Raw genomic sequence first — 26867 nt, forward strand, 5'->3', positions numbered from 1 at the left:
CCCTGTCAGAAAAGTCTAATTGCTGAGAATGACCTTTTTACAGTGTCTGGTATAAAAACAATATATGCCTTCAGTGATTTTCTGAATATAAATATCAAAAAATAACTCCAGCAGCTCACGATGACAAAAGATGACAAGTGCAGGTGCTGTAGTGGGGTCCCATTTCTTAGGGGTAAATTTTGAAGCCCTTCCCCTTCACACTCTGTTTAAAGGACCACTTTGAAGACAAAACTCTTAAAATGAAGTGTAGTTTAGTTTGGTGACTGCATTTGACAGAAAGTGACTGCCAGTTAATGAGTGAGAAAGGAATAAAATTGAGCTGAAAAACAGACTTACCATAATTATAAACATGAAACAATATTATACAAACATTATTTATTAAAAATTATTGAAAAAATTATAAATTATATTTTATTAGAGAAATTATATTTTGATTAATGGAACTATCTATATGACAATCTATGATATTCCAGAAATTCAATGACCCGTGGGAACCCTAAATCATGTCCCTAATTTCTGTGTCTTGTCACACTCCCAAACTTTTAATCTATTTATCTCGATGTTTTAATCCATTTATTAGATTAGATAGCCAGAACTATAAATTCAATTTCCAACCTAAATAGTTGTAAAGCTTGATTCTGAGCACATGCTTAAATTTGACTTATTTTTAAAGAAGGCACATAGCGTTAAGTCTTATAAAAGTAAATCTAAAAAAAGGTTTCACACACTCCTATAAATAAAAAATACAAAAAAAAAATAATAAAAATAAATAAATAAACAAATATATATATATATATATATATATATATATATATATATATATATATATATATATATATATATATATATATATATATATATATATATATATATATATGTGTGTGTGACTACTGTGAATATTTATTATGTATATATATTGTAAACCCAAAAATGCATGTATATATTTACAACATGCACATGATCCAAATTATATATATATATACATTTAAATATCAAAGGAAGAAAGTACAGTTTTGTTTTTATATATGTGTGTGTATTACATATACATAATAAATACATATAATACACACACACGCACGCACGCACGCACATATGTCAAAACAAACTTTGGGAATGAGATTAATCTTTGCCCAGCATTATTATTAACTTATCACACATAAGCATTTAAAAAGTGTATTTGTTTAAAACCCAAACACACAGTCTAACAATCCTGTGGCTTGCCCTGGGCTTGTGTTAAATGTCATTTATTGCACTCCTGAATTAAGCAGAAAACTCTTTAAACACACCCTAGGTATGGTCTCACTCAGAAGCTGTTTATTTCTCCCTCCCTGTTCCTCAGCTTCCTGAAGGAAATTTACAGAAAGCAAACTGGGGAGTAAACGCAGCACAAACCCCCCTTTATTAGTCCCACAGGAACTGAGCAGGTTCCCCCTCTCTCTTTCTCTCTATTTCTCTCAGGAAATGGCTGCTTGGTGAACAGGGTTGTAGGGAGGTTAAACTAGTGGCAAAAGTCAAGGAATCGCCTGCTGGGGAAGTCGCTGCACTTCCTCCAAAAGTCTGAAAACAGCTCTTTTGGCAAACGCTTCTCTTTTTCCAACACTTCCCTTTTCTTTGGACCAAAACACAAAATGTATGAGCTCCTGTGTCTCATTTGGCCTTCTTAAATCAACGTTTGAAACCCTTAGGACTCATCAAATATATGATGAGCAAGAGATGGAAAGGCACGTCTTAACCTTAAAAAAATGCTAAGAATCCCACAGAGCTCTGGAGGGAATATGGAACATCCACAAACTGGCCTGCTTTCAGACCAGATGTAGGTTTGGTTATATGGTCCTTCTAGAAAACAAAAGAGACTTCAGCTGCGTTTCCATCCAAATTAAGCAAACAATTTGTGCATAATAACCAGAGAAGAATAATGACCACTGATGAAGGAGCTGGTATGAAATATAATGGCAATATTAAACATTATAGACTATTCTTGGTTTCTCCACGAATTACAATGTTCTGCAAAGTTTCAACTAAGGTTTTACGATACTGGAAAAATCTAACATTGCAATGTCTTTTTTTTATTCAGCGATATATATTGTGACATTTTAGTAATAACGGCAGACCTAATTACCTCAGTCAAACACTGCAGCGGTTTTTACTTTTCTCCATAAATTTGTATCGGAGCTGCAGCAATGGTTTGTCCGTTTGTCATCCTCTGAGAAAATGGCTAATGGTCACGTGAGATGGCAGGGGAGCGCAAGCTTCGGGTCAGAAAAACAACACATGTGAAAATGAGTGTCGTATAGCAGCAGTGAGGAGATTGTAAATAAAAAAGGATGTAAGGATGTCGCCAGAGTGGCTTTTTGGTTTCTTTTCTTGTGCATGCCAGCCACTAGCACCCCATCTGAAAGAGTTTTCAGGATGGGGTAATATAGTCATTCAGATTCACAATTTGTAATGTTGCAGTATGTATTTGAATAATGATGGCTGGTGCCTTGAAAGCTCAGATTTGATTCTCATATTTTGTGTTGTTGACAAAGTTTGAGGTTTACTGTATCATTATTATGCACGCCTTAAAGTTAGTTTTGATTATTCAGTATTTACGCTTGACCATTGCACACACTTTGTAACATTTGATTTGTCAAGTTTAAGAGTCTCTTTCACACTTTTGTTTATTTTATTATAAAGAAATCAGATATTTTGTTTAAATATTTTTTTTCACTATTAAAACCATTTGCTTTAGTAATGTTGGTAAAATAAAGTGATTAAATAAAAAAAAAACTAATATAGCTAAATGCATTGTTAAAAAATATTCAATAAGAATCGATATCGAATGATATGAAACATGATATCGTGATATTGTTTTTGCAATACCGCCCAGCTCTTTTTTGTAGGGGAGAGCATAAAACATAATAAACAATATACAAGCATAGATAAGTTCAATAAAAAACAGCATTTTATTGTTTTCCGAGAAGTCAAACTGTATTCAGGTGTACAGTAATTGGATAATCAAATGTAAAATAAAACTGCATAGCTTTCGTTTTAAAAAACAATTCGATAAAATTATTCGTTATTAATTTGTCAGAGTTACTAACGGTATATTTATTATGCCTGAATGCTTTTAAACCCCTCACAGTCACAGGCCTCAAAAAAAAAAAAAAAAAAAAAAAAAACACTTGCAAAATCATAATCCAGACGCAACACTGCATATACTCGTGATGTGACTACTGTGAATGATCACATTGCGATATCGATGCTGAAACGATATATTGTGCAGCCCTAGTTTCAACATCATATAATGCCTTCTAAAGTATATAGTGCTGTTAGAATTGCAGTCAAAAAACTATTGTGCTATATATTAGCTCATTAAAGATTTCATTTAATATTTAGTATTTTAGATGTATTTTTATAATACTAAATTATGTTTAAGAAGCATGATCCATTTATGACCTGTTAACTATATTAGTTGAAAAAAGAATAAAGCTTTAAAATATTTACATTAAAAACTTTTGTTAATATTAAATCAATTGTAATAGTTATAATAATAAAAGTGAAAGTATTATTTTTACATAAAACACACAAAAATGCTATTTTTAAATTGAAATAAATATGAAATGTAAAACAAATCAAAGCCATGAATGTAAATAAATTAGTTTCACATTTGTGAATAAAGACTGTTTGGGTGCAGTATCAAACATTACTGTTTGATATAACATGATATAACAATAAGGTCATTTTTGACCCACAAATAACACAAGTGTAACAATTTTTATGTCCAGATCCATAATTTTGTGGGTATCTGTTCATTCAGCAAGAGGTGAACTGAACTATTAACTAAAAAATTAACAAGAAATATATAAAATTGTTCGATAAACAAAAACTACTCAACAGAGGCAAAGGGTTCAAATTTGACTATGCAGAGGAAAAAAGGATCAGAACAAAACTAAAAAAATAAAATGCAAAGAATATACAATATTTAATTTAATGAGTGACACATATTAAACATATGTAATACTTTTGCTATTAAGCAATTTGAGTACACAGTTATGCTGTGGTCACACAAGAATTTGAGCATATGAAATTCTGTTGTACGGTGATACGAAAAAGTGGTGGAATAAAAAAGATGATTAGACAATGTATCATAATTTACATTTCTGTTAACATTTTCATCTTCTATTAGTCTCAAGCAACCCCTTGATGCAATTTCTCAGGTCAGAGTTCACCAAGCTTGAACTTTGGAACTCAGCAAACTGCGAAACTTGTCACATGAGCTTGTATTTTCATTCTGTCACATTCGCATGCGTATATGGAAGTCTACAGGGCGAAAAGTGTAGTGTGACCACAGCTACAGTGTCACAAAACTGAGTAATGTGGCTTAACAGTCGACGTTCTTTTCTGGTGAGCTGTTGGTTTAAAGTCTGAAAGGGGAGATTTCTGAGTCATGTTTAAAGACCTCTCAGTGTTTAGTCACATCAATCAATATCAATATCTAATCAAATGTGTATATCAAAACAATGAATTACTAAAAGAGTGTATGCAAAACAACAACCATAAAGAACTGTGACTTTTAAACTGTCCAGCTGTAGGCAATTATTCTCAGCCATCAAAACAAGTGGCTGCTAAATCCATCAGGATTCTGCAAACAGCGACTAAACCACCAGCATTTCCTTAGAAAGCAGCCTGAGACACACAAGAGAAAGCAGAAACACTTTTACATAGGCGCAGTTCTCTCATAAAGGGTATTTACCTTCTGTTAAAGAGGAGGAGAGGGAGGAGACAGACAGAGTTCATCCAGAGGGAAATTCTTTCTTATATATTACTTCACGCATCTTTAGGCAAGTTATGAAAATATGCCACTGTATCTCTAGAGACCATCAGAAAGAGATTTAATAGTAAAAAAAAAATTAAAACAGCCTGAGATTTAAAAAAGAAAATATGTGTGGCTTCTGCTTTGAGAATCCAGAACCAAAAAAGGGTGTTTGCATCAGCCTAAAGCACTTAAAATGGCACAAGAACAAGACATTCTTGGGTCAAACACAAGTCTCTTCCCAGTTTGAGTTGGGCGGTGTATTTCCCTGTTTTCAGACAGACTGTGGAAATAAAAAACACAAATGTTTAATCTGTTTGGTTTTTGGAACAAAAAGAGATTTTAACATCAGTTTTCCATTAAACTATATTACAGTTTTATTATTTCTGCAGTAGAACACTAATTTCTGTAAAACACAGGAGTTAATTATAGTTAACGAAAACTAAAATAATAAAATTAAAATGTTAAAGAGTCCATATTATGGGTTTTTGAAAATGAGCTTCCATGCAGTGTGTAACACAGCACTAAGTGAATGAAAACATCCAGCTGAGGTTTAAATCTGAAAGTGTGCAGTGTTTAAAACTATATTCTTTAACGAAATAGTCAACTCAGAGTCGAATGAATGAATGGAGTTGGGTTCGGATCCTTTGTTTGAACACTTCGATGTCAATCACCAAATATGTAGTTCCAGATCCGGTAAAATGTGAACACGCTTTCACTTCAGACACTAGCAGAGCACTGAGGATCACGGGATTCATCATGACGCGAATAGATGACGATCACTGACAGATGGAGATTTGGCTGCGGGGAATAAAGGGTTAAAGTTCATTTTCACAACACCACCACAGTATAGCCAACAGTATGTTGTGTTTTTTTCTGTCATTTTTCAGATTTTTGATACAATAACCTATGCTGCAGCTCGGGATTCTTCAGCCGCTTGCTATTAAAGGAAGGAGCAGCAGAGACTATTATGCATGGGACTTTGTCAGACTTTGACAGTTTCTTCTTCCCCCGGATCATAACATGTAAGTGTAATTAAAATTGTTGTCTTGTTTTGTGTAGTTTGCAATATATGTGTTTAATTGTGTGTTAGAAGTTGTAGTCGCCCCGCACAGCTTGTAATCACTTATCTATTGTAGATAAGTATTTGTACTGTAAAAAAATTTCAAAAATATATAGCTATTAGCATATTGTGTCCAAAACCACGTTGAAAATGCAGCACGTGCTTCTTCCTTCACCGATTTAAACGCGTTTTGTGCTCGTGATCCTCTGCTGTTTGTTGCTATGGCCACCATTAGCTGTTCCTCACACGTGCAGCGTGGGCAGTTTTTCAAAATAGTTTAACTTTTGCCACTGTGTGGATTATTTCTGAATGTGTGTCATTGTTATTACTTGGGGTTAGGGTTAAGAGTAGTGTAATATGCTGGTGTTTAACTGCATTGCTTTATTTCATTCCTGGATTAGGCTCTCACATACTCTCTGGCTGCTACTTCAAAGCCACGGTGGGAGTTTCTCTCTGTTTCGCGCTGAACCCAGTCGTCCAATCACAACAGACTGGGTCATCGGTCCAATCAGCACAGATTAGCATCACGCAAACAAATGAATCACAGAACGAATTATATAGGAGTCGTTGGGATAATTAGGTAAAAATAAATGCATATTATAAGACAATGAAAGTGTTTTTTGACCTTGCATGCATATGAGTCTGTTGTTGGAGACCCCCAAAGCCAACATATGACCATTTATAATGCAAAATAGGGGCTCTTTAAAAGAAATTAAATAAACAATTAAAACTAAAATGTTAAATTAAATTAAATAAATGTTATCTAAAAACATAAATCTGATTATTGGCAAGAAAATGCATTTAATTTAGTTTAAAACCAAAACCAAAATGAACAATTTATTATTGTTATTTACTAAGATTAGAATGTATATAAAAGTGATGAAATTAAAATAAATGAAATTCAAACTATTGGACTAACTCAATGACACCAAAACCACACTGGTGTGAAATGGATCTGATACAGCAGGTCTATCCAGTTATCATTAACATGCTAACTTCCTCATTAACAGCCATATAATGGTTTTCATTATGCTGCAACGATGACTTCATCCCTTTAATGCTCCACTTACTGTGAGTGAACACCACACCTGTAAATTACACCACTTTTTCAACTTCGTTTTAACCTTCAGTCAAGGCCTGAAGCACTTAACCTACATTAAAATGTAAATTGAGTAAATTCAATACACGCATGCTTATTAGCAAAGAAATCAGTCTTGGGGTAAATAATATGCCTAATATGATAATCTACACTGAAGAGTGAAAATTCCTGCCATTTAGGATGCCAATGAATTGAAAAGTATGACCTTTAAGAGAAGTTGGCTGGGTCTGGTGAAGTACAAACTCCATTGGAGATGCTTGAGAAAATAAAGGTGAGATAAACAAGGTCATGGTAATTATAAAGAACAGGCTTCTTTTATAGGAGAACTGCCCTTGAACAACACCTAAATTCACTGGCATAAGCAGATGTGCTTCTACAAACCATGCCATAATATGTCAGCACACTTCCTTAAAAACTGAGTCAGTTACTCAAAGCTACATTGATTTCTGTGCCACGGGGATCATCCAATTAAAACTCTAAACTAAAAGTTACATGCAGTTATATTTGCCTATTAAATGTCCCGCGAAACGCTCTGAAATGCGCATTTTTATTCAATGTTTGACGTAATCTCAACTGAAAAAACGACAAGAGGGTAAAACAGATTAGCTCCTCCCCTTTAAAAGAATAGCGAATAGGGTTTTTGTTTTTATCACAGCTCTGCCAGTGAGAGTGGTTAAGATCAAGCGCAACAAATGAAAAGCAAATTAAAAGCATCTTTAAGGGGGCGGGGCATGTCAGAAACTAGAGAGTATTTGATTGGTCAAGATTAAAAGAGAAAATGCAGTATGGGCTGACCTGAAAAAAAAACTGTTGACCCATTTAGGCCTAAGTGACAAACTGCAAGCTTAGGCGAATTTTGTCACTGCTTTGGAGCACACTAGCTAATAGATATACTTAAAACTAACAGACAGAAATTAGCATCTACAAATGTTTTATTTTAATTTGATAGGTGATCATAGGTGAAAGTAGGAACGTAGATAAATTGAGAGCTTTGCCTTTCGACTCAACTCCTTTACCACAACGGACATCAACCACATTACTGCTGCCATATATATATATATATATATATATATATATATAAGCTTATCTGTCTGCTGTTCTTAATTGTTTAGTGCCACATTGCGACTAAACAATGATGCAAGTAGGTTAGTGTATGCTGCATCCAGCCCCTTTTTTTCTGCAAACTTTAGGTTTAATTAAAGATTTAGAAAATTATTACAGCTCAGATCAATGTTTTGTGTCTAACTGTTTAATTTCGTGGCAAGCAGCCCTATTATAAGAGGCATAATGTAGATCTAGCCAATTGTCTGCATACACAACGTCAGTTCATTGTGCTCTAAAAACTGTAAATATAGATTTAACCAAAATTTGGTATAAAGAAAATAAACCTTTGGTTTTAAAATCTTTAAATGACATTTAAAACATAACAGTTGGGTTTGTTCATATTTGAACCAATTTTGGGTTAAAATATCCAATAATTTTAGAGTGTGTTAGTAGAGAAAAATTAAATAATTTAAAACATTGGTAAATGTTGATGTCAACATTAACATTAGAATGTTTTAAAAGTATTTTAAATGGTTAGAATACTGAAGTATGGTTAGGTCAAGTAAACTCATTTTAAAAAGCAGATCCTTTTTGTAAAGTGTTACCAGCTTTTTAATGTTTTTTTACTGGAAATTTTCAAAATATTAATAAAGGCTGAATGAATTTTGTCATATATATTTCTGATGTAATTTGTTTTAAAATGGTGTTTATTTCTGTGAATGCAAAACTGTACTGTAGCCACTGTACTCCAGCCTTCAGTCTCACATGTGGGATATAGTCAGCATCAAAGAAAAAGAGTACGAAAGCTTGTTTCCCTTCACAAGATTAGAAAAACAGACAAAAGTAATTGTGATATAATTGTAAGTAAATATATGCTGCATCTTAGAATTGTGAAATTGGCGAGTCAAAATTTTGCAAACAAGACTCTTTTTTCAAAACTCAAAATTCAAAGACAAAAAAAAAAGAAAATTTATTTATATATATTTAATTTAATCTGTGGTTGAAACAAGCATCCATACAGATAAACTGAAAATAAGTACAAAGTCATTTCAAAACTATTAAACAGAAATGTGATCAAAATGATCACCAGTTTTCTTTCTTTTCCACATCTATTTCTCTCACATAAACTCTTTCTGACTGTCTATGAATATGTGTTGGATGACTCTTATCTGCTCACAGGTTGCACTAGTGGGGCCTCTCAATGCTTTCCTGACTCGTTCGGTACTCAGGAAGCGTGAACATAACGCACTGCATACAACAGGATGTTCCCACTCGAGCTCACAGCCCTTCCCGATTCAGAAGAGGGACTTTTGACACTGCAGATAAGTGGAAGCTATCAGCACACAGGCCTGAGTAAAGATCACGGACACACACACACAAGGTTTCAACTGTCAACAGCTTCAGAAAGAGAGAGAGAGAGATTGAGAAAAAAAGACCATCTCAGTTTTATTTTTCTGAAGGCTACAGCAGCCTATTACTACGAATATCATGTGCTTGAGAAGTAATAACAGTCCCTGAAAAAAAAAATCAATACAAAAAAAACCACGCTGTTCCACAATCTGTCAGTGGAGAGTGAGACATACACTTCAGTTTTATGTGTATTCTAAGATGTGTGCAGTCAGTGCATGGCACAAAACTTGTCATTGTGTACACAGCAAAAAATTGGGAGTTGAAATTTCGATGTTAAGCCTTTCTGAGTTTACTTCAGCTCTCAAAATGTAATTTTAGCACATATAATGTAGAATCGTGTCAAGTGTTGGACTCATTTAAAGGAGTTGATCATCAGAGTTGCTTTAACTCCCACAAGGAGTTATGATGATACTCCGCCCAAGCGCCCAGCCCCCCATGCATTTCAAGTTTGGCCCAATCTCAATTCTATTTTTGTACCCCTTCCCCTTGGCCCTTAAAACCAATTGTGAAGGGGAAGGGCTTCAAAATTTACCCCTAAGAATTAGGACAGCACCTGCACAATATGTCATCGTTATCTCTTGCTTCATGTGAGATCAGACGATGGTAACTGCTGTAGTTTTTCCAGTTGTGTTATTTTTTGGTATTTATCTTAAAAAAAAAAATAAATAAAATCACTGAAGGCAACGATATCATGTTATCATAACGATATAATGTGGCAATAAGCTCCTAACTGTACTGTGTATTTACACCGTCGCCATATTCATCTATGTAAACACATGAAAACAACACTAACATTATAGCAGACACTGTAAAAAGCCCATTCCCAACCACTAGACTTTTCTGACAGGGTATTCGAGTGTCATCGACTGACAGTATGTAGTGGCACTGCTATACAGGAGTTATTATTATGGATTATAAATCGTGAAATTTTGCGTTTTTAATTTTAGCGTTAATTTAACGTTGATGGTAAAACACCCCTACCCCTTGACATGAACACGCAAAACAAGGAGTAGGGGTAAGGGGAAAGGCTAAGGGGTAGAACTGGGATTGGGTCTTAGTCTGTCTCTGAGAGAAATCGTTATTAAAAGCATGGTGTAGTTTTCGGTGGTAAGACAATTTTAAGCTATTATATTTATGTAATTATGATATGGGGCATCACGGTGGCACAGTGGGTAGCACGATCACCTCACAGCAAGAAGGTTGCTGGTTTGAGCCCCGGCTGGGTCAGTTGGCATTTCTGTGTGGTGGGTGCTCCAGTTTCTCCCACAAGTCCAAAGATATGCGCTACAGGTGAATTGAAAAGCTAAATTGGCCGTAGTGTATGTGTGTGGATGCAAGAGTGTATGGGTTTTCCAGTGATGGGTTGCAGCTGGAAGGGTTTCCGTTACGTAAAACATATGCTGGATAAGTTGGTGGTTCATTCTGCTGTGGTGACCCCTGATTAATAAAGGGACTAAGCCGAAAAGAAAATTAATGAATAATTATTATATGATGTGTAAAACAGTAGCATAAGCAATATGCAATACAGAGCCCTGCACATGTAAAAAATGTAATAGCCCTACATTAATTTATAAAACAAGAAAAGATACATTTTTCTAACTAAGCATACAACGTACACACAGCTTGTTTCACTTGTATTCGTGGTATTTCAGGGTATATACAGGAATCAGAGATTGAAATTCAATATCCATCACCATTGCAGGTTTCAACCAGTAACATTGTCGACATTTTAACTTGCAGTATATTTACTAAATACAGATTGCAAGAAACAAATCCTAAACTAAAACTGTATTTATATACTGAATAAAAATAGTAATCCAGCAGGTGACGCCTTTACAACAGCAGGAATAACAGTCTTTCCCTGGTTACTGCAGTAAACAAAGCAGCATGATGTCAAATCTAGCAGGATTGGTTTGATTTCATAAACTACACAGCATTCCAATATTCAAAAATATTGAGGCAAGTTTAGCATACTGCCACCAAATTTAATACCTTATAAAATAGCATTTAAGACTTTGAATACCTTTTCAGGGCCTTAAATTTCTCTAAATTGATTTATCAATTTTTATTACTTTTTAAGACCCCGTGGACACCCTATATTTATTGACTAAAGGCAATAAAACCCATTAGAAATATATACTGATTCAGCCTACACTGGAGCGACCCTAGTGGGAAACCTCAGGGAATTAAATGATTGACTTCTATTTCAAATATGCTGATATAATGCACAAATTACTTTCAATGGACAATTATTGCGCACAATTGACAATGGACAAGTGTTCAGTAGGCATGGGACGATAACCGTTTTCAAGGTACCGTGGTTTGGAATAGTCAAGGTTTTAAAACAGCCTAAATTTTCTGCTATACCGTTCCTACCATTTATATAAGTTTTTTTATTTCGTTTTTTAGGACAACAACAGAAAAGACCCTTAAAGATTCCATTTTAAATAGCAAAGATATTAGTGTTTTTGAAACATATGAAGACAGCAGAATTCAGTGATTTATTTGAATTATTTAGCCTGTCATGCTTACAGTTCCAAAATATTTCAAATGTTTCTGAAAATAAAATATATTGTGTTCAATGGCGGAAAAAGTTGTTGTTTTTAAAGTATTATTACTTGTCTATAAATCACTAAATGGCCTAGGACTTCAATACATTACAGTCATGCTCATTGAATACAAACTTAACAGATCACTCAGATCATTAGGATCATAGAAACTATAAATTCCAAGGGTTCAGTCAAAGCAGGGTGAATCGGCCTTCAGCTATTGCGAACCCGCTGCTGGAATCAGCTTCCAGAAATAATCAGACGTGGTCCAACATTAGGTACATTCAAATCCAGACTGAAAACACATCTGTTTAGCTGTGCCTTTACTGAATGAGCACTGTGCTACGTCCGACAGATCGCACTATTATGTCTTTCTTTTATTTTCATTCTTTTATGACCTGTTAACACATTTTAATCAGAATTTTTGTCTGTTTTTTTTTATTATTTGTTTTATTTGCTTATACTTGTCTCTTTTATTCCTGCTTATGTCCACTTTGAACTGCCACTGTGTATGAAACGTGCTATATAAATAAACTTGCCTTGCCTTGCCTTCATTCACTCAAAAAATGTGATAATTATGTAAGTGCTATGCTGCTGATACGGCAGCAATAAATCCACTTTTTCTTGAAAATAAAAACACAATATAAACAATTACCTCTTATATTCGGGCTACCAAAAACTGAAGATTGCCTGCCCGAGGGCTACTAGGGAATTTTAAATTTTGCGAGGCCTGAGATTAAAATCAGTAACTCCTTTAAACTAGCATTAGTTTAAACTAATTCCAGTTTAAACAAGTATAGAGATTTTGTTTTTATGGATTACTTTTAGAGAGAAAAAGCTAAATATGTGGACAAGAATAAATCTTTTTATTGTTTGTTGATGCTGATCACACACTACCAAATGGAGTATTTTTTAAAAGGCTATATGCTCATGAAAAGACATGACCATTAATTTCATAGTGACCTTTTTTAAACACTACTGGAAGCGGAGCCCATGAGATTTGAGTTCCCCCAGCTTTTTATATATCGGCTGACAATGAAATAATCCCCATTCTGGAGGTCTCCAAGCGGTGCGATTTAGATTGTTTGAAGGATTGAAGATTATTTCAGTCAGTGAGCTGCCAAAGGGTAAACTGCAGCCGCAGTCTGCACGCTGACAGCACTATTGTGGCCGCAGTTTGCTGAGACGAGATCAATACAGCTCTCCCTAGTGCACTGGCTCAGAAAGAGTCCCAGTCACTGCCATGCTCTTCTCAATGAACCCAGTAAACACAGCTCTTTCTGCCGCAGAGCCCCACAATGCACTAAAAATAGCCAGCAGTCTCGGATGGAGAAACATTATTGTGAAGTGCTTGGCTCGGATGCAGAAATTCAAACAGAAGCTTTTCCTGCTCACTGCTCTCTTGTAGTGATTCATTCAAGTTCGAAAGCATAAGTATTATGTTTTCCCTCAGCGGCTGCTTGGTTTTCTTATTCTGATTAATAGGATAATGTCTTGCTGAAGGCAATACATTTAAAATGTCTGACATGATTTCTGTTAAGTTTCTGAATGATGAAATGTGATTTAATGTTCATAGTGCTGTAAGGCAAAAAACAATCTGTAACTAATCCACTGGAACAACAAGAAGAAAATTAATCAGATTTTATTTTAAATCAGTCAGAGTCAGGAATCTAAATTAGCTGTGGCATTTCAAATTCTGATGAGTGCAAAAACACGTTTTAATCAAAAAGGGCAGATCATAATTGAGTCTTGATAGAAAAATATTTATTAATAAAACACTAGAATTTTATATTCAAATAAATATTAAAAGAAAAACACTAGAAGAAACAATAGCTTTTCAAGCAGTTTAAAAAGGACATATTGCATATTAGGGCTGCACGATATTGAAAAAATCTGATGTTGCAATGTTTTATTTTTCTGTGATAAATATTGCGATATGAATACAGTTTCAGAAGATGGTTTGAATAGAACTGTTTGACAATTTTCTGGGGTGTCTAACAGTATTCGGGTACAGAAATTAAAAAAAAATCACAATGCAAAAATAAAATGCTTTTCTTACTTTGTTTTGTCTTATTTCTAGAATAAATATCTAAAAAAAAAATCTTAGAACAAGTAAAAATATTGTTTAGTTTTCACCGTCAGAAGAAAACAAAATAAAATTTTTTTTTGCTTGTCTTAAGGAAATTATCTGCTAGTGGGGTAAATAATCTTGTTTTTGCTTTAAAATGTGGCTATTTGGGCTAGAAACAAAACTAAAATTCTAAGACTTTTTTTTTTTTTGCATAAATCATATAAATTCCATATAAATACAGTGATTAAATATAATTCTGTAGCTCCGTGTCAGCTATAAATCAGACTGGACATTGCAAAGCTTCGCGCTTTAGATGCACACATTGCGATACCGATGCTGAAACGATATATTGTGCAGCCCTATTGCATATCTACATTTAATGTTTATTAATCATATATTCTACGACATAATATAGATGAAGAGTTTTCAAACTTTTAGAAGCCATGGATCCCAAAAAAGATCCTCCTAATGCAAGAGACCCCATCCTTAAATGGAAAAGGTATCTTTATAGTTTCTTGTGTAAAGACTCAATTTACACTATGAAAATATAAATATTATGAATGGCTCTAAAATGCTATCAGAAAAATGTTTCATTTCTAATTTTAAATGAAAAAAATTTACTCATAGTATTGTATTTATTAATTTTCACACTTAATTACTTATTTTAAGCTAAATTAATAATTTTAGTCTAATTATATTTATTCAAATACATTTTTAGTTTACCTAAATCTCTTATAAAATATATTTTGAATTGATCAATATTTACTTGATTATTAATTGATTATTATAATATATAATATTAAATAATATATAAATAATAATATAATATATTAATATAATAAATATAAGATAATTATATTTTTAGAAAATGTTATACAAATGTTTAGAAAAAAACAATTTTCAGAAAATTAGTTTATTTTCTTTCCATATATTTCCTTTCTACAGTTTCAAATGTTTTTATTTCTTTACAGAAATAAGCATAGCAATTAAACAAACACCAATACTGAACTTCAAGAATTTGATATTTTTTAAACACATTTTAGTCATAAAAAACTCAGCAGTGACAAATATTTAGTATGCATTATTGAGCAACTTTATTCATTCATTCGTTTTCTTTTCGGCTTAGTCCCTTTATTAATCTGGGGTTGCCACAGCGGAATGAACCACCAACTCATCCAGCACATGTTTCACGCAGCGGATGCCCTTCCAGCTGCAACCCATATCTGGGAAACATCCACACACACTCACTCACACTCATACACTATGGACAATTTAGCTTACCCAATTCACCTGTACCACATGTCTTTGGACTGTGGGGGAAACCGGAGCACCCAGAGGAAACCCACGCAAACGCAGGGAGAACATGCAAACTCCACACTGAAACGCCAACTGACCCAGCTGAGGCTCGAACCAGCGACCTTCTTGCTATAAGGCGACAGCACTACCTACTGTGCCACTGCGTCGCCTATTGAGCAACTTGTAGATACAAATTTAAAGCAATAGCACTTAAAGTGTTTTTTTCACTTCAAAAACTAAAATTTACAGATAATTTACTCCCACAGCTCAGAGCCTTTTGAAGCTACATTTAAACTGCATTTTGGAAGTTCAAGTCTCCGGGCACCAGCCACTTAAGGACACCATATAGAGAAAATTGCTGAAATTTTTTCCTTAAAAAATATAATTTGTTTACAACTTAAGAAATGAAATGAACATTATTATTTATTTTTTTTTGTTCTGGAAGGCAACTAAATTGGATGGTCCAAAAAAAAAAAAAGAGGAGAATGACCAATGCAGGTTCAAGCTGATAAAAATACTACAGTAATTTCAATGACGTCTGCAGAAGAGCATATCTGAACACGCAACACATCAAACCTTAAAACAGATGAGCTACAGCAGCTGAAGAGCACACCAGTGCCACAACAGCAAAACTCAACAACAGAAGACTGGAAAAAGGCTACCTCATGGGTTGATGAGTCCTGATGAATGTCTGGCACTGTTTGGAATTTAGTGTAGGGCTTTACACAAAAATGTTTAAATAAAATACTAATTTGAAACGTGATCAGCTAATCTCAAAGGCTGCTATGAATGCAATGCAAACATATAAACATATTTATCCTGCGTCTAAGAGCAACTGCATGACTCTCTTGTTCGTGCCGTGAGCACAGAGTCATTCTCCCCAATTGGCAGTGCCCAAACAAGCCACAGGTAAACACCATAAACAAACACAAACAGGAGAGCAAGGTGGAGTGGTGATAGCGGAAAGACTGAGTTTCGCTCTCAGTGTCTTGACAGTGTAGTTTTATAAGTGGTTCTGATATGGCATTGAGCAGATGTTCATGCAGACAGGTCAACAACAGTATAGCTTAAATGCACTGGATTTCCTGCAGATTGACTGAGAGCTCTGTGTTTTACACATAAATGAAAACAGAGAGAATGCAGGAGACCACATGTAAGACCACATTCTTTTTGTAGCAATCCAGAGGCCAGCGCACATAGATTAACATCAGTATTTTGGCATAATTTCAGTTGAACACTGACAATGTGATTATTCAGAAGGCCAACAGGTTATAGTAGCAATAATTCTCTATAATGTGTCAAGCTTCACAATGTTGTCTGAGAAGAAATCTAAATGTAGAAAATAGTTGATTGGCGGATGTTAGGGTAATAGTTTATCAAATAAGAATGAAAAGTCTTGTTACGCACAGAAACACACACATACATTTAAAATAATGGCAATACACACACATACATACATACATACATACATAAAATATATATATATATATTACCATATATATATATATGTGTGTGTGTTGCTCACTTAATTTTTTAAGTTTACAAGTCATTTGAACTTAAATCAATTAAGCAGACTTAAAACAAATGAACATAAAAACATACATAGTCGTGACTTTTTAATGTCATTTTTTTACAGTGTACATTATATATTTTTTTTATATTATTGTTCATTTTTTAATTGTTCAGAATATAATTTTTTTTTCTTTTTAATATTTCCCAAATGATGCTTAACAGAGCAAAGAAATTTTCACAGTATGCCTGACAATATTTTTACTTCCGAAGAAAGTCTTATTTGTTTTATTTTGGCTTGGACAAAAGCTGTTTTTCATTTTTTTTAAATCCATTTTAAGGGCAAAATTATAAGCCCCTTTCAGCTTTTTTTTTTAAATGTTGTAATTATTTTATATAAAGTGTGTAAACTACAACATTGAGCTTAATCTTTACAAAACAGACTTTACAAAATTTTATAGCAAACAAAATCGCAATATCGGTCAAAATATTGCAATTTGATATTTTCCATAAATCACCCATCCCTAGTGTCACAGATGTTTTTGTATAAGTGCCCCAGAATTTATGTATGAACGACTCAAGCAAAAATACAATGAAAGAGATCCATCAACTAATCATTTAATAAGGACTAAATGTAAATGTTTGGCTTAACGCTATTAGAAATAAACATAAATGAGCTTCAAGCTGCTTAAAACACCCAAACAAAATAATAAAAACCATTAAAAGTATTACCTCTTTGGAAGCATCACTTGCTAATGCATGAGACAAATGTGCGCTGAACGTGCTCTTCCCAACACCACCTTTCCCAGACAATACTAGAATCTTGTGCTTCACGGAGGTCATTTTCTGTTTGATTTCTTCTATAGCTAAAATCAGAGGAAACAGAAATTAATGGATCGATACATATAAAATAAAATAATCACAATATCACACGTTTTAAGTGAAATGTTTTATTTTATAAACTGCTAATGACTTGTCTTCAAAAAAAAAAGAAGAACAACATCATTTAGCGCATGCATTTTATATGTTTGCACATACTGGTAATACATATATTCTCACTTGGTTTATAAAATTGTTATTAAGTCCACATGGAATCTGCACCACCAGAAATACACACATTTTTGAGCCCATCATTCAGTCTTTTGATTGACTTAAATGTATGTTCATACATTTAATTGCTCATTTTTTAATTGTTCAGAATTACTGCTGAATAATATTCTTATGTTTAGATAATTCATGTACAATATAATCTGTAAAGTAATATTTTCTATCTTTTAGTGCATGCATCATATAATTAACATGCTGTAGCTTTGTTTTACAAACAAGCGGTTCTAATTGGCCTTGAATTGTAAACCGTAAATAAAGGTTGAGTTATTTTTATTTTATGCGTGTTAGGTTTTCAGCTCTCAAAAACATTCCACATAAATATGCAGATTATTACCGATCAATTAGGACCGATAACTCTGACGTGATCTCAGTGGGGTTTTTTTTTTCAGATTTGTAAATATAATGGTATTTATTCTATGTACACATACTGCATTACTGTATACCTGGATCAGGGGATTTGGTGGCACCAGATGCACATATACTCTGGTTTGGGCATCCCTGGCATGCTGATGATTTACCAGCCTGGTCACTGCTTGTTCCTGGACAGTCTAGAAGGAATAACAACAGATTTAAACAAGCAATACATAAACACACATGTATAGTGTGCCTCCATTTACTCTCCTTTTTGACCTTAAGGGACATTCTACCAGCAATGTACATTTTCACTTATAAAAAATGTGACAGCCTGACAAAAACATCAAACAAAACAAGCATAAAATCGTACAATTCAATGATAGAACACATCCTCAATCATTTTTTTTTATTTTTTTTATTTGCTGAACATTTCCAATCAAATTCATAACAAATCTTACAATAGAATATTCACATTTTAGGAAAAGTAAAGTAAAATAACAAAATGTAAAAAGGAGAGAAACAAACCAAGAACAAGAGCGGGTATACATAACAATTACAATAGAGAAGAGAAGTTTAGTTTTTGGAGTAAATTTACAGTTCTGGTTGCTTTCCAACTTGATAGACCTTTAAGAATTCCTAAATGAATTTTTAAATCAGCCTTGATGCGGGAGATATTAGGCTTCCTTTCCGACCATTTACACTTGTGTATATGAAACATGCCTAATAATATCAAAAGATTTAACATAAACAATAGATTATTATCTATATCTTCTTTATCTACATAAAATATGGCATCTCTTTTCTTTATATTAATTCTATGGCCACTCAGTATATTAAATAAACATTCAACATCAAACCAGAAATATTTAACATGCATACAATCAAAAAACAAATGCATTGCAGTCTCAACATCCATTTCACAAAAAACACTCGATTCAGAAAGATCAACTTTATAACTCTTGAGAAAATGGTTGGTTGGATAGATTTTATGTATAACTTTAAAGTAGATTTCACTAACTTTATTATTGACACAATATTTGTTGTTATGGGTCAAGCGAACCCTTGATCACCGTCAGCTTCTCCTTCATCAAATGACGTCACCTTTTTTGAGCCATAGCCTTAAAGGTGTATTGCACGCATGGTATGTTAAATTTAAGGACTGACCAAAACATTTAATTATTAGTTGTAAATGTATTTGTATTATATATTTGCAGTATTTATTTGTAGAATTGATTTATAATTTCATGTTTTTAATCAATTGATGTGAATGATAACAACTCAAACTTGCTATTTCTAAAACAAAAATGTCTAAAATATATAATAGTTTTTAGCATAACAAAACTATTAAAGCTGTAGTTTTGGTTGGGCTGAGGACCAGGACAATGACATGATTTGTACATTTGTAAAAGTGTTTTTAATAAAGAAAACAAATCTGAGAACCAAATGAATGACATTCTCCTTTACAGAGAAACTCACAGAAATCAACCTTCAGTTCATTTTGAATTTTTTTTTGATGAAATACTTTTTATTCACTGTACTTATGTTTTTATTTCAAGGACAGATAACGTATGTATCTGGTAAAATGCCCCTAAATTAATTTATTAATAAACACAAAGAAAGATGGACTCCAACATAAGTTCACTCTGCTATTAAGAGACAGAAAAGTTTCCTATACTTAGTTTGATAGAACTTTATAACTGTAACTATATTTATGGATTGTAAAATACACAGTAATGTAAACGCGAAGGCAGCTGATATTTGCAGTTGTTGTGGCAGACTGTCAGAAATGACAGTTTGCAAGACAAATAAAGTTCAAAGTGGAACAACGAAACCTGGTACATGCGTGTGTGTCGTCAGCCGAAACGGTGTTTAAACTATGCACTTCTAGAAATAAAAAAAAATGAATTTTACTTTCTGTACTTGACTGTTTATAAACATTTTTAAAACTTACGTTCTGGCGCATCGTTAGGAACATCCGCCATCTTTCAAAACATGCGCACTTCCTGAAACTGAAGCAACCAGCATAAACTTCCCCGGATAACACTCAAGTGTTGAAAGTTCCGCACGGTCTCCTCGCTTTGGTGCATAGTGGACTGTAATAACATAGTAATCTGTTTTTTATGTAAGGTACTGTTGATGAGCATTCTTTCTGTATGACAGCTAAAAGTTAAATGCAAGCATATCTGACGTGTTTTTGTAATTCCCTCCAGGGGCCGCCTGATTTAGCCTAGCATTTATATGAGGCTACTTAGACTGTAGAAACCTTTTACAGTCTATGATAAAAACCTACTTACCTGAAACAAAATGTAAATGTGTAAGAAAAACATTTATATAAAAAACTTATGAGCATAGAGAAGCAAAACATTTTTTAAATTATTATTATTATAACGTTTAGGGTGTGTGAGAGAGAAAGATGGAGCAATGTAAACATCACAAATGCCAAATGTCAATACATGTGTAACACATGCCAATAAAGTAAGTTTGAATTGATTTGAATAGAGAGAAAGAAAGAGTGTGTGTGAGAGAGAGAGTAGGTATCTTAAAAAGGCATTAAGACTATGATAATTTATGGTTTGGTGTGTTGTACTGATGTGATGTGAAAGTCTTAATGAAAGTGACTTTTGTGGTATTTTTTAATGACTACTGAAACTGTGATACTGACTGGTAGCTCTGGAATGCTTTATGAGGAAGAACTTTCTCTCTGAATCATGTCTCTCTTCCAAGTAGTAAGCGAATGAGTTTTTCCAGGATGTAAATGTTCATTCAGCAATATTACCGTATAGCTACTTAGGTAACACACTTTTAAGAAGGACTTTTTTGATTCTGTGCTCGCTTGCTGATTCTGACGGGCGCATGCGTGTAAATGGGTTTTTATATCGGTTTACACTTGAACAATTAAATGATTACTGAAGTCTATTTTAATTACATTACTATATCGATTCTGTAAAAGGAACCGTATAAAATTAAAAAAAGTCACATTAACCGTTCACCGGAATTGTATCGGTATGCGAAGAAACACTGTGCATATACCCTATTGGTTATTCTTCTTAAAGCCATCATCTATTGGTTATTTTCACAATCTATGATGGCATACTGTCAAAAATGGGGAAAAATGAGTTCATATATGGGCAAAATTCTCTACTTTGCCAATAGGAGGTGTGTCTTTCTTACCACCCAAACCCCCTGGCTACGGGCCTGCCTCATGTCGTTCCAAAAACCTGAGACCTTTTTCATGTCCGGAACATGAAATAAGCTAATTTCGTTGAAGGTGCACATGCAAGCTGAGACTGCATGCAGTGATTTTAATGTGTACACCTAAACCTATTTCTAATCCCTCACAGTTACATCATTGAGTATATGTGTCTTGAGATTGCATGTCTCAGCTTGCATGTGCAAGTCTGCAGCTGGGCATAAGACGATAAGCGGTTTCAAGGTTTACCATGATTTGGTATAGTCAAGGTAAATAAGGAAATCTGTGTTATTGAAACAATGAAGAACACAGCTGAATGATTTATTTGAATTATTTAACCTGACATGTTTACTGTTCCAAAATATTATAAATGTTTCCTAAAATAAAATGCAGTGTGTTCAATGGGAAAAAAATGTTGCTTTTTTACTCAGACATTTAAAAAAAACTTATTTTAGAGCAGTAATCACACCGTCATACTGTCAAACTGTGATATTTTTATCCAAGGTTATGATACCATCAGAAACTTATACCGACCTGTGCCTGCAGCCTATACTATTGACAGAAAGGGTCCCATCTGGTCCAAAGTCCAGAAATAAACTATAAACATCTTCAAAACAGTCTATATGCCATCTGTGGTTCAATTGGAATACCACTAGAACCATTTTGTGTGCACATATGAAGTAGAGGCCAGCTAGTGATGTACTTTGCAGGTAAACCTCACTCCTCTGACCTCTAAAGGTGCTCTAGCGACAGACGCTACAGGCCATGGTTTTTAGCTTCCTTGTTAGAGCAACCGACTCCCATGTAGAAGGTCACTGGTCCGATCCCAGCTTGGAGCAGGTTGGGTGCTGTAGGACCGGCAGGGTTACACATGAGACAAAAATAGCAACTTTATTCGACAGTTTCTTCTCAGTGTCAGTATATTGCATGTGTTCATGAGGTGGTCTCAGGCATTTGGAATGAGATGAGTTTGAGTAATTAAGATCAAAATAGAAAAAAATTGGGGAACTAACCCTATAAAATTCTGTTAAAAAAATATAATGATCTAATTAGTAGTCTAATCAAATGAGTAGGCCGATGCTTTGTATGACAATATCCTTAATAAATAACAAAAAATGATACAATCTTATCAGAACGAAAACTGCTTTAATATGAATATTTAAATCTATTTTGAATTTGTCTTCAAATGGCATAATAATGTCATACTAAATCAATTTTTTCCATCAAGTCTTGCTGAACTTTTTTTTACCTTGAGGTGTTTAGAACATTAGGAGAATTTCTTGGTGTTTTTCATAAACATTTGAATGGCAATCACACAGTGACCTATTTTAGGTTTTAAAAAGTCCAAATTTCATGAGCAACATGACCTTTTGCCTACTTGAGCAAATCAGACGAGAGGTCAGCAATAACAATGCTTTTGCAAATTTTAAGGGAATGTTGTCAATCCGATCAACACTAAATGCATAGGTAAATGTTCTGAGCTTGTCCACTTTCGATTACTTCTTCAGTTGTAGTTAAAATACTCAAAGCCAGATTCAGAGCTTGTTTGAACCAACACAAAAGACCAGCGATTCTCTTCTTCATCTTCTTCAACTGAACTAATCTGATTTTTATGAGACATGTTTTTTGTGATGTATTGGGCATGAACATTTGTACAGTGTATTATGGTACTTTGTTGTATGTTGAACGCCAGTTGGAGTGAGTAAGGAATGCGGTAACAGGAAGTCTATTTGAGCAGCATGTCTCAGTAAACACACTAAATGGTTGTCTGCATCGTTCCTTGAGCACAAAAACACAAAATTTTTGAGGGACAGTTGTAAGAAAAAACATTTTAACCTTTGTAATCATAAGTTGGTTTGATGGAGAAAAAAAAGTTTAATAAATTCCTTCACTCGGCCTGAATTTACACTTAACAAATTGTGTAAATTACACAGTATTTAACTGTAATATGAACTATATTTTACTGCCGGACAGTTATGCAGTATGTTACTGTATTTTAAAGATGCATTGTGAAAATTACTGTAAATTTTACTGTAAAGATATACAATACTGTAAGTACATACAGCAAAGGAAATGATGCTGTAAATGTAAATACAGTATTTTTGCTGCAATTGATTTACATTAAGTTACTGGCCAACTGCTGCTGTTTTCAGTTGTCTACTTTTCATAGTGCTTTAGCTTATTTCACACAATTAGATTGAAAGATATTGTGATTTCCCCCCCTCAGGAAAGCTGAAATCGTGAAAATTGAGAAAATACAGAATTAAACAGATATAAACAAGAATGGGTCTCCCTCATTTACTTGCTATCCGACTGATCAAAATACACTCAAGACATATTGCCTAAATACATTATATCCATTAGGAGCCTAAAATGCAGTTATAAGCCTTTAGATCACCAAAGTGTTAACTCGATTGTTTGTTCAGGGCTTTTGAGGAAGCACAAATGACTTTCTGGCAACACTGCAGTGAATTTCCCAGACCCTCCCAAGGGCCGTGTCACTGTATACAGGATGGCTTTGTGCTTGAATTACCCAGTTACGGATGTTTCTTTTCAAATGCCAGAGAGCAGCATGAAAAGCAAGGTGATTGGCTGACGTCTGCACATTTGTTATCCACAACCTTTTTGAGTTTTTAAACATCTTGAACTAAATGAAAATAAGTAGTTTACTGCAAAAAATCATTTTAGTTCATTTTTTTTACTCATCCTCAGGCCGTTTTAGATGCTGGATTATGTAATAAGGTTAATAATGTAAATATATATATATATATTTTTGTACAGATTGATTGTTTATCACTGTCCCAGTAATGATTGGGCATCTGCTGTGTAAAACATATGCCAGAGTAGTTGGTGGTTCATTCCGCTGTGACATCAGGGATTAGGCTAAAGGAAAATGAATGAATGAATGATTGTTTATCGATCTTACAATAATAGAGTGATATTGGGTAATCTGGGATTTTCTGTTTTATTTTGACTGCAGTGATTTATTTCAATGTATATCTAACACTGTAAAACAGCACATTAAACTTTTCTGAAATCCCTGAAAGAATTTTTCTGAAAGATATCTTCTAATCACACAAGGAAAGAAAAGTAGATATTGTACCCCAGAGGAGCCAAAAAAATACAAAAAATAAAAGAAAAACACAAGCAAACAAATAAATGATTCTGCCTGAGTTTGATAATATTTGACAATACAGGTCACTTTGTAATCTTGGACATATGTATTAGGCCTAAAAATTGGGAACATTATTTTTAATAATCAACTGTGTAGAAACAATTTGATTCATGGATTATTTATTGGGGTTTATTCAGTATTGTGTGTGTGTGTGTGTGTGTGTATATATATACAGTTGAAGTCAAAATTATTAGCGCCCTTTTGATTTTTTTTTTCTCTTTTTAATATTTCCCAAATGGTGTTTAACAGAGCAAAGAAATTTTCACAGTATGTCTGATAATATTTTTCTTCTGGAGAAATTCTTATTTATTATAAAATTATTAGCCCCTTTAAGCTAATTTTCTTTCGATAGTCAACAGAACAAACCATCGATATACAATAACTTGCCTAATTACCTTAACTTGCCTACTTAACCTAATTAACCTATAGTTAAGCCTTTAAAAGTCACTTTAAGCTGTATAGAAGTGTCTTGAAAAGTATCTAGTAATTATTTACTGTCATCATGGCAAAGATAAAATAAATCAGTTACTGGAAATGAGTTATTAAAACTATTATATTTAGAAATGGTTTCCCAGAGATGGGTTGCAGCTGGAAGGGCATCCGGGTTGGGTGGTTTAAAAGACCCACCCCTCACTTACAAAGGTCCAGAATTTGTCCCACACAGAAGCTCATTTGTCCAATTTTGACTGCTTTGCCATAATAAATTGTAAAAATAACCCATTGAAAAAGGCTTTAACACCAAGCGAAATGCTGTCACTTCAGTGTGACTGAGGAAAGTTGAATGTGCTGGCCAGTTTGTTATTCATTCATTTTCTTTTCGGCTTAGTCTTATTAATCTGGGTTCGCCACAGCGGAATGAGCCACCAACTTATCCAGCATACGTTTTACGCAGTAGATGCCCTTCCAGCTGCAACCCATCACTGGGAAACATCCATACACACTCATTCATACACATACACTACGGACAATTTACCTGTACTGCATGTCTTTGGACTTGTGGGGGAAACCAGAGCACCCGGCGGAAACCCACGCGAATGCAGGGAGAACATGCAAACTCCACACAAAAATGCCAACTGACCCAGCCGGTGCTCAAACCAGCGACCATCTTGCTGACAGCACTACCTACTGCGCCATAACGTTGCCCCAGTTTGTTATTTAAATGAATAATATTTAAATGACAATAAGCTAGTTTTTCATTAAAACTACACTGTAAAAATTAAAGGTTCCTGGAGGCACTTTTTGGGGGTTTTCACATTGCCACACCGGCGGAACCCTCTAAAGAACCTCTAGGCACCATTTCAAAAAAAGGGCAGTTCTTTGAGGAACTTCAAGGGTTCCTGGAGGAACCCTCTTATTAACACTGTAAAAACGAAAGGTTCATGGAGGCACTTTTTGGGGTTCTTCACATTGCCACGCTGGCGGAACCCTCTAAAGAACCTCTACGCACCATTTCAAAAGGAGCAGTTCTCTGAGGAACCCTCTTATTAAGAATGACCAGGAACCACCTTGAGTGCTTTGAAGCACCATTTTTTTAATGCTTGTTTTTCCTATCTCTCTTAATTTATGGTTTGTGCAAACATGTTTAATCACAAATTCAATAGACATCTATCTATCAATCTATACATGTTTATAGATTTTTAAAAAATACAAATCGCATTTTTCATAAATAATTACTTTTATTAATCAATATACATCACAATTACATTCACATAATATGATTAATAATGTAATATACATTTAATGCAAATAATCAAATTTAAATAATGTCTAGCAATAACAGCCAGCAACATCTTCAGCTGTCCACTGCTTCACATTGGAGGTGTCCCTATAAAAGTAAATTAAAAAGTAGTTAACCTGAGAAGTTATGAAAACAAAGGAAATTCACAATATTCCCAGAGCCATTTTTTTTTACTTATCAAGACATATTCACAAAAGATATGCAGAACATTTCTGAATAACAAAAGGAAACATCAATAAAATTAGGAATTGTCTTAATTTATATAAAAAGATTTTTTTTCACTGCTTGCAGAGTGCCCATATACATCAATAAAGGCAAAATCCATAGAATGTAAACCTCTGAAATATCTGAGCACAAGCAGAAAAAAGACAACACAAAAGCTGTCTGAAACAACTCCCTCCTTGGTGCACCCCACATATTTTCCCACTCATTCACACAGATAATGCACTATAATTTTGAGTGTACTG

At 33.9% G+C, this 26867-nt stretch overlaps 1 protein-coding gene across 1 annotated transcript in view; it reads right to left on the reverse strand.

Moving 5' to 3' along the window:
- nubp1 (nucleotide binding protein 1 (MinD homolog, E. coli)) overlaps positions 1–20336 on the reverse strand; it is a 47360-nt gene extending 27024 nt beyond the window's left edge. The window contains exons 1-3 of the mRNA XM_056453519.1: positions 20249–20336; positions 18387–18491; positions 17569–17702 (exon numbers count right to left, since the gene is read on the reverse strand). Of these exons, the coding sequence (XP_056309494.1) occupies positions 17569–17702; positions 18387–18491; positions 20249–20279 (270 nt within the window). The 5' untranslated portion in view covers positions 20280–20336. The remainder of the gene's footprint in view (positions 1–17568; positions 17703–18386; positions 18492–20248) is intronic.
- Positions 20337–26867: the final 6531 nt, after the last annotated feature.

The sequence above is a fragment of the Danio aesculapii genome, chromosome 3 (genome assembly GCF_903798145.1).
Source record: "Danio aesculapii chromosome 3, fDanAes4.1, whole genome shotgun sequence".
NCBI lineage: Eukaryota > Metazoa > Chordata > Actinopteri > Cypriniformes > Danionidae > Danio > Danio aesculapii.